At 40.4% G+C, this 14,067-nt stretch overlaps 1 protein-coding gene across 2 annotated transcripts; it reads right to left on the reverse strand.

The window, feature by feature from the left end:
- Positions 1-1,289: 1,289 nt before the first annotated feature.
- clns1a (chloride channel, nucleotide-sensitive, 1A) lies at positions 1,290-8,219 on the reverse strand. Of its 2 annotated transcripts, XM_034132765.1 has the most exons (8): positions 7,775-7,893; positions 6,804-6,940; positions 6,582-6,713; positions 4,892-5,002; positions 3,983-3,988; positions 3,339-3,512; positions 1,834-1,900; positions 1,290-1,727 (listed from the first exon to the last, which is right to left on the reverse strand). In XM_034132765.1, coding segments are annotated over exons 1-8 (747 nt in total). In that variant the 3' UTR covers positions 1,290-1,726. The 2 variants fall into 2 exon arrangements, with proteins under 2 accessions (XP_033988656.1, XP_033988657.1); XM_034132766.1 differs by lacking the exon at positions 3,983-3,988 and having other exon boundaries at positions 7,775-8,219.
- Between the last annotated feature and the right edge of the window lie 5,848 nt (positions 8,220-14,067).

The following is a 14,067-nucleotide window of genomic DNA, read 5'->3' on the forward strand; positions in this document are numbered from 1 at the left end:
GATGCATGCAGAGCTGTCATTGGCTGAGATAAGTCCGGCCGTGCGTCTCGACTCTTTGAAACATCACTGTTGCCGGAAATGCATCCACGAAGGAGCCGTGGAGGACCCATCAGTGTATCCTCGGTTATAGCTCCTCCAGAGAGCCTCCTCGACGCTCGATGCTCGGTCCTCGATGTGCATTTCGAGAAATGAGATGTCCGCTAAAATTTATTTCCGGGTCACTACCGGAGGACCGAGGAGTCGAGGAGTCGAGGATGGGACATTTGATGACATGAGAAAGGGCCCAAGTGTCAGAAAACACAACCCTCTCTATTTTCCTCCATACCCAAATCTCTAAAAAAGGGGCTGCAACGGATCTGATAAAAGCTGATCCAGATTTGAACACTGTCCTGACATCAGAACGGTGGCGCTACGGCTATTGGGCCAACTCCACCAATCAGGAGGAGACAGCCACGGCCATTGCCGTTCGAAAGCGCTGGAGACGCTGTAGTACATATGCCAGGCCTGTAAGTGGAGCTGTAGTCTGCCACAAAAGCAGCGAAGAAGACTTGGTTACCATGGTTACCCTTCTGTTTATTCTCCGCTGTGGCTCTTTTTCTCCCTCCCCGAGGCAAGCGTTTGCTCCTGCTGCTTTAATTCAATGCAATCCCTCCCCGTCGAGGCAAGCACTGTAATTCTCTCCGGTTAGTCCACCAGCAGATGACAAACACCCACCTCTCCGCCTCTTCCAAGGAACGAGGGGACCGTGCGGCAGAGTTTCAGTTTCAGTTTGTTTCGCCGGTCAAGATGTCCGTTAAAGTTTAAATCTTCCGGACAAAATTAGAAAAGTGCCGGTCAAAGGTCGTCTTTGTTATTTATTGAGCTTTAAAACAAATGAATAACGACTCTATATAATAAAACAGGAGGACGGAGATCTTTTTTTCTCCCCCTCTTCTGACAGCCCAGCAGCTGATCAGAGCACGTCTCCCCTCTCCTGCAGGGGGGCGTGGTCAGCAGAATCAGACCCGTAGACAGCAAACAGCACATAGAGCGAAATGAGGCATGGCTAAAATGCATGATCTGTTTGGTATTTTGAAAACAGAAACTTATAAATATACGGCCCTACAATATATCATTTAAATATAGCATGATAGGTTTCCTTTAACTTTAATTATTTAATACATCTTCTATATAAAACAATATACAGTATATATATAATGCATCAAAATATTCTCAAAATACTCCACCCGCAATAATTGTGCACTAAAATTACAATTCAAACCTTACATTAATAAATGAAGCAAAAAAACTCATACAAAAACTATGCATTTATTGACAATTTTGTATAAAGACAATAATTTCCTCCGTAGGAAAATCTGAAATTAAATTGTTATACAAAACAGAACGTTGGGTTTTTTTCAGCTTTTTTTACAGCATGATTTGGGCGTTTGGGTCTGCATCTCAGTAGATGCCTTGGTCGTATAACAAAGATAAACTCATACGACTTGAACAAATTAGAAAATGTGAAGAAGCACAACACATGACGCGTGAGCTACTAAGCAATGCATCAAAACGCATGGGAGGAAATAAAGGATGCTACAAAGATTAGTGAGATGACTGAGTAGGAAGGAGAAGTTCTGTTAAACAAGAGAGTGAGTAAGTGCTGAGAGCCTTAAAGAAGTGCTGCTGTCCGCCTCTCCAATCCCATGATGCAACACTGGAGCTTTGAATGTCCGCTGAGATGAGATCTACAGAGTGTGAGATAACAAATGGATGATTCACTCCCTCTACGATCTCATTATTCAAATGTATTTACAAAGATGTTTTGGCGGTTGTAAAACAATATAATGTTACCAGTGCTCCACGTCTGCGTCCTCAAACTGCCCCGCCTCCATCGCCGCTGCCTCCACCTCCATACCGTCTGTCAACACACACTGCAGTTTAACAGCATAAACTAAACCTTGAAAAGACCAGCTGCTGGGTTTTCATTTGCACAGCAGAACACAATAAGCCTTAATACTCGTAACTTTCTCCATCATATTCTTTATAAAAATAGAAATACACATCAGATAAGTTTTTTCAAATCTTTGACCTCACTCTCTGTGACCTGCTGGGTTGGCTAGTACATTAAATACAATTTAAAAAACGTCCTAGAGTATAGTCCCAGCTCAACATAACCAGATGCAGTTTTAGGACCAAAGCACTGACATGCTAAATTAAACATAAATGTCTCAGCAGTTTTTATTGATTTAAAACATGGTATAGACTGTTGGAAACGGCTCCCTCTTGAGAAGTTTAATTTAAAATTTCACTATAAATGTGATTTAGGAACACGTTTGGTCATTTGCAAAACAACTAATGACATGATTTATGGAGCCGTGCCAGTGATTTTCCACGACACTGTCCTGCACATATTTCAGAACAAAGAGCTTCTGTTAACAGATGAAGGGATTCTGTCCACAGAAAAACACTTTTACTTTGAAAAAGGAATTTAGAGATTTACTTTTCTACAGATATACATGGAGACTCTAGTGTATGTATTATCGAATCACAAATAATCTTTTTATTTTGATAATTTATACCCCATCCACATTGTATTTATTTTTTTAACTACAGCTGGGTAAACGTCTTTATCCTCACCACCTTGAAGAGATTGAGACTTCACAAGCGGTTTGTTTTGCAACTTCATTTATAAGACATAAAAATGAGTCGAGGACAGAGAAAGACTCATGCTGGTGAATTCTAGTGAATATTCCAGAGGAAAACTGTCACTATATATATATATATATATATATATATATATATATATATAGTGAATATTCCAGAGGAAAACTGTCACTATATATATATATATATATATATATATATAGATATATATATATATATATATATATATATATATATATATATATATATATATATATATATATATATATATATATATATATATATATATATATATATATATATATATATCTATATATATATATATATATATAGAAGATAAGAAAGGAAACAATAACGCTCCTTTCCTTTTTCCTATTTTTGCTGTGATGCAAGTCAAATTTCAGACTTCATCTGACCAATAAAGTATCATCGTATCGTACTTAATACCGATGGTCCTCCTTTCTAAGCAAAACAAAGACTACTTGAACACAGCCTGAGGAAACCCATCCTGATAAGAAGTACAAGTTTTTATGAGAGTTCCTTCACTTAACCAGAATAGAGGTCACATTACCAGCTGTTCCAGTATATTTGCAGTAATCATTCAGTTTGGATAAAGCATATTTGAATCCAATTTGTATCTATTATCAATATGATTCATATTTGTAATTTCAGTATGCGAGGTTGACTCAAACCTTCAAATTCTGCGTTGGGTGGTTCGGTGCGGACCCCGGCCATGTGGTACTGCTGGGCCACAGACTGGGCCAGCATCCCCTCCAGCCGCTCCAGCGTGGCCTGGCCCTCCGTCGTCAGCGCGGAGAGACCCTCGTCACAGGTGTAGAAGGTGGGGACGTCACCGTGGCCGTGCTCTGGGGGGGGGGAGCAAGGAGCAGTTGTCTTTACTAGAACCCTGTTTAGCATCTATTAGCATTATGCTAACATTAAATACATGATTTATAAGACACTTTAAGGTAGTTTTACAGAGCTATAAATACATTGTCTGTATTTAGTCATTTACAGTATGAAGACACTGTACATTAGTACAACTGTGATTAACTATTTTGTCATGTACATTTATAAGTGTTTGTACAAAGTGTTTTTCTTTTGTAAAGTGTTAGTTAATATTTTGTATTTATATCCCCACTAGCTTCCACAGTTGTCCCTGATCCTGGGCTCCTTACAAAACAACAAGAACAACTATTTAGAAAACACCAATCAAACAACGCTGTCAATAAGTCCCTGAGCGTTTTGATTTCGAACATACACAAGTGTCGTTGTAAAGGCTCAACAGAAGACGTGGGTTGTGTAAAGATGCAGTGATGCATGCTGGATGTCTAACCTGCTTCTGCAGCCCGGGTCCAGACGAGCAGGGAGACAAAGAGTGACAAAAGAGACAAAGAAAAGATAAATGAGAACACGTTATTCAGTCAGCAGCATTAAAGAGTCGGTTCGTGCCTTACAGAAACCACAGAACCTAAAGGGAACAGATGAGCACCCTGTAGTTTTATATCCATCCCCTTTTCACATAATGGGCGCACACACCCACACAATCCTTGGGTCCCCTTTATGTTGTAGGGCCCTGGGGCCTGTGCACTGAAACTGTGTTTATCATGAGGTGCTCTGCTGCTGAAATCTTTGCAGTGGACACTGAAACTGTGACTGAGCCTAGAGCTGTGTCCATACGGCCGGATGGCTTTTACTGCACTTTACATGCATCACGGCCTGGTACGGCAGCTGCACCGACCTCAACCGTAAGGCTTTACAGAGGGTGGTGAAAACTGCACAGAACATCACCAGGACGGAGCTGCCATCCATGGAGGACCTTTACTCCCAGCGGCTCAGGAAGAAAGCCCTTAGGATTATAAAAGACCCCCCATCACCCCAGCAACAAACTGTTCTGTCTGCTGCCGTCTGGCAGGCAGTACCGCAGCATCCGGACTAAAACCACCAGATTCAGAGACAGTTTCATCGCACAGGCCAGAAGACTATTTAACACCTGAGCTTGCCATATTTTCATTGTTTCTTTATTTGTTTTATGTCATATATGATATATATGTTATATAATGTTGCATTATTGCATCATATACTGATCATTTATATTGGACCAAAAGTGTTTTTCTATCGAATCTGAGGGCACCTTGATAATAGAATTGTGACGTTAATGTCATATTTTAAACAGACTGATAATGTTAGAGTGAGTGAGTGAGTGAGTGAGTGAGTGAGTGAGTGAGTGAGTGAGTGACCTCACCGGCTTCCTCCACATCGTACTCCTCTCCTTCGAAGTCGTTGTCGGAGTCGTTGTCCTCGGGGTCGGGGTGCAGCGCCTGGCACTCACACATGGCTGAAAACATGGACTCCACTGCATGCAGACCAACATATCATAAAAGATGCAACATTAGTAGCATTAGTCAATTTAGGAATGTGTAAGTCAGTGTCAACACTGTCACTATGTTATATTTCCTGGGTTACATATATTTGACTTATAATAATATTCTTAAAATGTATATTCTACCACAATACTGCTGAAAAATATAACGAAACTACAGCACCCCTTTGATGTTGTGTACATTTAAACGCTATATGCATGCATCAAAAGAGACAAAACATGTTCCTTTTTTTAATAAAAGAAACTATTTAGATTCAAGACACTAATATTCAGTTCGGCGTGCGGGGGGGGGGGGGGGCGGGTAGTAATCAGCAGCGAATATTCGGCGCGTCCTTCAACTCGTGTTTTTTGGTTTATTCAAGGCATTCATTTTGTTATTCTACAGTATTGTTGTTTTATAGTTATTTGTTAATGTATATAACCCAATTTGTGTTCTTTGAAATTGAAAAGGATATTGTGTTTGTTACTTTCGTTGCAGTTGTATATATGTCTTAAAGTGGACCTATCATGCTATATTATAATAATATAGTGTAGGACCATACCTATATGAGGCATATTTATACTTTTTTTTTTTTCAAAATACCAAACAGATCATGCATTTTAGCCATGCCTCATTTTGCTCAATTTGACCATTTCTAGCTCTGTTTTAGCAAGGGCAGATTCAGTGAGAACAGCACCATCTACAGGCCTGGCATATGTACTACAGCGTCTCCAGCGCTTTCGAACGGCAATGGCCGTGGCTGTCTCCTCCTGATTGGTGGAGTTGGCCCAATAGCCGTAGCGCCACTGTCCTGACGTCAGGACAGTGTTCAAATCTGGATCAGTTTTGATCAGATCCGTTGCAGCCCCTTTTTTAGAGATTTGGGTATGGAGGAAAATAGAGAGGGTTGTGTTTTCTGACACTTGGTGAGTTCCCTGGAACACCGGGGACACATATTCATGTATAAAAGACGTACAAAAGTGCATTTTGCATGATAGGTCCCCTTTAAGTGTAATTTGGCTTGGCTTCCTATTTTGTATGGACATGCTTTTATTTTGAAGGAGAGTTAGCGCTGTTGCTATGGAAACAACGTGAAAAGGAGCGGAGATTAACGGAGAAAAGTAATCTACATATAAAGACGGAGAAAGTAAACGATAACGTTTATGGTAAAGTGTTAGCACCCCCCGAAGAGGCACAAGATATTGGAGATTTCAAACAATTCAATTTGCCAGCCGCAGTGCTAAATAAAAAAAACGAATATCCGAATAACGAAATTGAAAACCGAATAGTAGGCCAACGACCGAGTATTCGGGTACAGCCCTATCGCATTTACAACAACATGTTAAAACAGTCACTTTAACATTTATCTAATGATCTGTGTTTTTGATGGAATAAAGTATAGACATAATAAATAATAATAAAAAACTAAGTTAAAAAAACAACCAAAACAGATCAGAATTAAAACATGGCAGAGGCCTAGGCTGTAAAAAAAAGAAATATTTCATAAAAAGGGAGAGCATCAGTGTGGCCCTCAGACTCAGTGTGGCCCTCAGGCTCAGCGGGGTCACTCACATGCCACCTTGTCGCTGGGCACAAATCGGATCTCTGTGATCACTCCTTCTTCGTCTTCATCACCACTGTCACTGCTGTTGTCTTCTTCGTCGTCATCCCCGGCTTTCTCTGCCATTTCTACCACATTCTCCCCTGCCAGGACAGAAGGTGACACACATGGTTAAAATACAGTTTTGTGAATGATCCTCCGAACATTGATTGCATCCCGTGTGTTTCTCTCACCTTTGATCTTGCCGTTGACCATGACGTACAGGTGCTCCTGTGGGTAAGCGCTGACGTCTCTGGAGATGGCATGCAGGCCGATGTTGGGATAATCCAGAAAGAATCCCAGCCCCGAGCCATCGAACCATGACAGCTGCCTGCCAAAAGACACACACATCTAACAGCTGATGCTTCACATAGTGTCCACACACATCGAATAAAAAGGTACATAATTTCATTAAGGTACATTTAATGGTACTTCCAGGGCATCCAGAACAAGTTTTACAGACCGTGGGAACATTAATCCCAATTTCAGGAAGTGACTTGGAATGGAAAATCAGGCTAAGTGAGAGTCAGTATCTGAAAGCAGCTTCGGTCTTATGTTCAAATAAAAACAACCTGACTGCAGGGCTGCAACTACACTATTTTTTATAAATCAATTACCAACTATTGCAAAAAAAGTGCTTTTTCAAGACAATTATAATTATGTATAACCAATTTGTATTCACTCATATTAATATCACAAAATAAAATCAATTAAATCCTCAGATTTGAGAACCGATCTGACATTGAAACGTGAACCGAAAATCTGACTATGAAAATAGTTATTAATATTCTGATTGACTAATCTAGTATTAGATAGATCCTTTCATCTCTACCTGTTACACATCCTACAAGCAACTCGTTTGTGTATCTGCTACAGATTTGCAAGACTTTATAAAATAAAGTGTTTCTAACTTTTTCACCACTGTACTTTTTGGGTGACAAATGATGTCATCAAATACATTTGTAATTATTATTTTGAAAGTGACTACTCCGGAAGTGGCTAGCACGCCGAGTGGAGCATCTGTTTTTAAACGTTCTATGCTGTTTATTGGTTTATTTGAACACAATTCATGTATTTAACTCTAACAACAATTAAGATTCAACACCGAACATAAACTAACACTGGTGTTGTAAAGACAAAAACAAGCGCCACGTGCATCACTTACGTTTCTGCGACGTACAGCGTGCCGCAGCCCAGCTTCTGGCCGTCCATCACCGCCGTGGTCTCGGCTTGCTCGTGCCGCACTCCCTCGGTGGGAGGATGGAGGTCTTTCAGCAGAACCATCGTTAACGTGTGCAAGAGGGTAGAGACACAGGACCCTGGTGACAGCAAGAAGCTGTGTGTTCTATTTCGTGCCACAAAAGCTTGCTGATGTACCCCGTATAACTTGTGTGAGCTGGATGCGGATAAACTGCGAGCTATGCGGTTCTTCTCTGGGATTAGCTGAACCAGGCCGAGGCCTCCGGAGAGCAGGACACCGGGGCGGACAGTCTGAAAACACACCTTAAGGAAATTGTTGAAGAACTCGTTGCTCCTCGCTGTCGACCTTTCGAAGCTGAAATATCGCGGCAATATAAGTCCAAGCAATACGTCAAAAAAACAATAATCACGTGACTCCCGCGAACAAAGCGTGGTTGGGTTAAATTGATGGTTACGTCTGTTTTACGTAACATCCCTATTCCTGAAGCCATGCTCCGTAAAAACATTGTATGTACAAGGTTACTAACGGACATCTTTGTACGGTATGAATATCTAGTTTAATTCACTTAGGTTCCAGATAAGACTCGAGAAATGTTGAGTTCTTCACGTTTTACTTATCAGCCTTTTCCTTATTTTCTGTTTTTTTTTTTGTTAAACTTAACCCATAAGAACCCGGACCCATTTCTACTTTTGGGGAAATTAAAGGTAGGGTAGGTAATTCACTTCAGAAATACTTTTTGTTATATTCCATGGAATGCTCTGCCTTCCATCTGTGCACAAACTTATCTCGTGCCCTCATTGGTCATGTGCGCGTTCGTGTGTGTTGGAGGAGGGGCTCTGTAAGGAAGTCTGAAGGAAGGGGCATATTTTTTCCGGTTGTGTACTTTCAAATTCTAGCGCACTCGAGCTGGTTTCTCCATTCTTACCTACCCTACCTTTTAAGGGAAACATAATTTAGACTAAATAGACCACCTAGAACACATTTCTGACAAGTAACTCCCCCTAGTGTCAAATATCTGAAATGTGACATATATGTGTCATATATGCTTTAATGGTAAAATAACTAATATTTATAACTTAATTAATGATTGCATGCAATTTTACCTATTAAAACATGGCGATTATATCATTTTATTTTGTAGATTTCAACCATATGGTTTCAACGGGATGTGCTTATGTGTAATTGTATGCTCTTGACGCAAATGGTATATGTAGTGTCTCACTGTAGCCACTAGAGGGCAGACAAGTAAAACAACCGTGAAGTTCGGTGATACTTTAACATGTACTTTACACAACACAATTACAAGTAACTCTAAATTAATAAATACGTACAAAAAACAAGTTAAATTAAAATAATAAAACTTGATGTAGTCATTATTTACAGAGAAATACATTTAATGTATACATGTTTATATGTAAAAAAATATGATTCAATTACATTTCTGTTTAGCAACATCACTACACTAGGTTGTTATCTCCAAAGACCATGGTTCAAATTCGCATTTTAAAACTTAGTTGTACAGTATTACAAAAATAACTTGAAACATAAAACCTTCATCCCTATTTCAGCAGCTCAGCTGGGACTTCTTCACAGCAGAAACATCCACTTCAATGCTTTTAGGATTTAAATACATTTCTTGTAAAAAATCATTTCAGGAATGAAAATAAGGCACCGACACAGTGAGCTTTTGAGGAGATGCCTTGGGTGTTGGTTTTTAATAACTTAGAAAACATTTATGTTACAGCAATACTACAGTAACAGTACAACAGAGAAATGCAAGGAGCCACCTTCACGTTCAGTGGAGCCCCTGAATCACGGCACTGGGTCTGAACATTTGAAAAGCAACAGATTTTGCCACAGTGCCAACACAGTCACACCGGGTTCAGTGGAATTATGTGGGGCAGGGGGCATGAACACACACTACTCTCCCCATCCTGCTCTAACAGGTGGGGGGGGGTTCATCTTGCCTTTAAGAGTTCTCAGAGGGTTTTATCACTGGTGTCCAAATGCTGTCACAAACTCTCCACCAGGACAAAAACATATCCGGTGTAACAGATTGAATATTGGTTCTGAATCTATATTTAAAACGTTTTTTCTGAGTCTAACTGAGCTCATCAATTATAAGAAATATTTGTGATGATACAATAATGTGCTTCTGCCTTAAGGAGGGTTTTCCAATACACTCTGTTTAAAATCTAAGAAATGTAATCTAGACATGTATGTGCAATGGGATCTTCAGAACAACACGTTATCAAACAAGTTAGCAGGTAATGAGTCCCTGTACGAAGAGTATTTATTTAATGGATTTGGACTTTCCCCAAAAGGAGGTCCCAAAACACCTGAGCATTCACAGGAAAGTACCTGAAAGAACATTTAGACATTTAATGAAGAGGCCCCTCAAATCTCCAGCCATCTGCACATTTTGTTTTGTCAATTTCTCTGAGTGAGACAGCAGGGCCAGTACGTTCCAGTTATCCCAGTTACTAAATCAACCACTCAATCTTTTGATGGAGCTTTGGGGCGCTGAGAAGGTCTTCTAACATTCTGTATTTGTGACTCAAAAATCGAACATTATTGCAAAGATTAACTGATCAATTTCAGATATTTTCTCTCAATGTCTCCTGATATAATCTGAGGAATACACTTGATTTATTTTAGTTTTCAGTCATTACAGTATGTCCTTCCAAGTATGATAACCCAGTGACCAGGCAGAAGCAAAAAGGTGCTCACTGAGAAATCCATGTCCTTTTTAAGATGGAACAAAATCTGAAAAAAACGAACTTTCTCTTTGTCTGAAGGTTTCCTCTGTATGTACATCTTCAGTTTCAGGATGCCCTTCACATCGTTTTTTCATTTTAGTTTTGGTCTGACAACTGACAGAAGCATTTCCCCATGTGCTAAACACTGTGTGTAACATATCACTCTGCACAGGAAACATTCCTAAAGTTGGAATCAGCCCGTCCTCCAACTCTGTATACTGGTGACGGTCCTCTGCCTTTGTTCAGTAGTGTTATTCCTTTTCTGACATTTTACAATAAAGAAAGAAAATGTTTCTCTGTTTGAATCTTTGCTGGTTAAGGAGCACTGCTAAATCAAACTGCATTTACCCAGAAAGCTCCAGAGATGATGGGAGAGTAAACTTGAACTTGGATAACGCTAATGAAATATAAATCACTGACTTTTGTTGTGTTTGAAAGCAGTGCTTATGAAACATGTGATCATAGAGGCTCAGAGGAGATCAGGCCATCTCCATCAAACTGAAGAAGGACCTTCTGGATTTAGATCAAAGTCAAATCACTTCTACTGCCACTCACAGCCTCGATGATAAAACATATTGGAGACATGTTTTTCACTCTGAATGAAAGTCTAGCTGAGGCAGTATGAAGCGTTCAGTATCAGGTAGTTATCAACTGCATTTGATAAGGTATTTATCTGATCAAACTAGAAGGCACTATGTTTTTTGACATACTACCATATCCTCTTTCTACTGAAAAAAGCCCATTTGTAGCTTTTATTAAAAAAAAAAAAAAGAATGTGTCTGAACTTCAATGTGTACTTTATTTTACACAAGTGTCTCCGTTTAGTTTTGTTTCAATTTCAGCCAATTTCAAATGATGTCATGCCTATTAACATTTTGCTTATCATAAATATGTTTCTTAGTCTATTAAACATCTTCATAGCTAGCGAACATGTTGAAATGTCAAGCGATCATATTTTTGCAGAAAGAAAGTACCAGTCAAATGTGAGGTGTTTAAAGAATGTGATGAAGAATGTGGCAGCAGTGGGAGTGACTTGTCTCCGTTTAGAGCGCTAAATCTGTTCTCACAGTTTGGACATCATCTGTTTTCAGCTCAACTAAACCTTTGTACTGACACCGAGTCTGCCCTCTACAGGAAGTGACAAACCGCTGTCTGATCTCAGCAGGTCAGAGGCTGTCAGAGCTGGACTATCATGTGACTGTGACGGAATGTTCCATTCTGCTTGGCAGGGACCCTCCGTCAACACACACCTCCACTGTAACACCAGAGAACACCCCAGCACTTGACATGTTATCAAACCTCTAAATATGTCTGGGCAGTTTATGGATATCATTCAGATATCATGAGAATAGATTTGGAATATTTAAAATCCTAATATTGTAATTAACGTACTTTCCTGATTTGAAAGGCTGCATTACAGGCTGATTTTATATTTTTGATTATGTTTCTTTACCCACTAGGTCATTATATCCACATCACAGATGATTATTTATCAAAAATCTACAATATGGTTGCTATATCAATATGGTGTCTCAGGTATAAAATCAGATGTGTGACTCCACATGAAGGTGAGCAGTGTTCTGCAGAGTGAACAGGAGCAAAGCAGCGACACCCCCACACACCTCCTCTCCTTCATATAGAAAATATAACACTATCTTTTACAACAGGACTAAGAGAACAGACATCTATTATCTTACAGCGTACAAGGCAGAGTCTGTACAGCAGACCTGGGACCAGCAGAGAGAGAGAGCAGGGTGAAGCAACACTTCAGCTGGGTGGGGGGGGGACTGTGAAGTCTGAGTCCACTGTAGCCAACATTATCAGACTGTGGGGGGGCAGGAGCAGCGTATTGATGCACGTTCAGGTGATCCTGGTCAACTTGAGTAAAGGGAAGTCATTGAATGAAGCATCCATCATTTACACCCTGAACCATGGCCGTACGCAGGATTTTATAAATACGGAGGTCCTTGAATCCTCCTGCTAGGGGGGTTCAGGTGTCCCCACAAGCATTTGGGATTTCCCTGCAGTAGATATGTGCTTTTTAAGACATTTGAAGGGGCAGACGTTGGATAACAAGTAGATTTAAAACCATGAGTGATCTCTGAAGTAGTTCTGCGTGAGAATCAGATCAAATGCTGCTGGACATGCAGAGGAGGATACAATGATCTAAAGTCATGTTGTCAACGTTGTGTTGAGTTGTTGACGTTAAGGTGACGCCATCTCTCTCTGTGATCTACTCTCTCCCTTTATCTCTCTCTGTGTGATCTACTCTCTCTCTTTATCTCTCTCTGTGATCTACTCTCTCTTTATCTCTCTCTGTGATCTACTCTCTCCCTTTATCTCTCTCTGTGATCTACTCTCTCTTTATCTCTCTCTGTGATCTACTCTCTCTCTTTATCTCTCTCTGTGATCTACTCTCTCTTTATCTCTCTCTGTGATCTACTCTCTCCCTTTATCTCTCTCTGTGTGATCTACTCTCTCTTTATCTCTCTCTGTGATCTACTCTCTCTCTTTATCTCTCTCTGTGATCTACTCTCTCTTTATCTCTCTCTGTGATCTACTCTCTCTCTTTATCTCTCTCTGTGATCTACTCTCTCTTTATCTCTCTCTGGGATCTACTCTCTCTCTTTATCTCTCTCTGGGATCTACTCTCTCCCTTTATCTCTCTCTGTGATCTACTCTCTCCCTTTATCTCTCTCTGGGATCTACTCTCTCCCTTTATCTCTCTCTGGGATCTACTCTCTCCCTTTATCTCTCTCTGGGATCTACTCTCTCCCTATGGCTCCTGCCAGAGGTTACCAATTCATTTAGTTTGTTATTCCTTATTTGTGTTAGTATAACCTTCACCCCGTTAGCCACCTGTAGCAAACTGTACAAAACTAAGTGATGGAAAATATGAACCTGGGCTGCAACCAACTATTTATTCTTTCTATAAAACCACATGAAATAGAATAAAACACCTAATTGGCTGACAATTTAAAAGTATTCAGTTCAAGCTAATAAAGAACAACTCAAAGCGTTCAGCAGTGAGAGGCTGCAGCTCTGCTCAGAGTCCCCTCAGAGAGTCGGCACTGAGCTCACCTCTGCAGAATGCATTTTGACTTCACCAGTTGACAAGGAGCACCTGAACGCACCGTAAGTGTTGCTGAAGCTTTGATGTGGGGCGGGGGGCTTCAGTTTGACCCCTCATCAGTCCCAGCAAATAATGAGTACTGCAGTTGCATTTAAAAAAAAGCTCCACAGCGTTTGCTTCATGATGTTCCAACTTACCTCCAGTAGGATCCAAACAGCAGATAGTTTATTTCTACGCCCCCGCCCCCGCCCCCGCCCCGCCCCCCCGGAGACAGACGGGAAGAGCAACATGTGTACGTTCTCTTGCTATTATGCCAAAAAGACAATAGTCCCTCTGAGCTCCTGTGGCTAATGCACATTCATATTTCACTAGAATTCCCACTCTCACAAAGCCCTGCTACTCATGACATACATGACCTTAAATCA

This window comes from Trematomus bernacchii, unplaced genomic scaffold (genome assembly GCF_902827165.1).
Source record: "Trematomus bernacchii unplaced genomic scaffold, fTreBer1.1, whole genome shotgun sequence".
Taxonomy (NCBI): domain Eukaryota; kingdom Metazoa; phylum Chordata; class Actinopteri; order Perciformes; family Nototheniidae; genus Trematomus; species Trematomus bernacchii.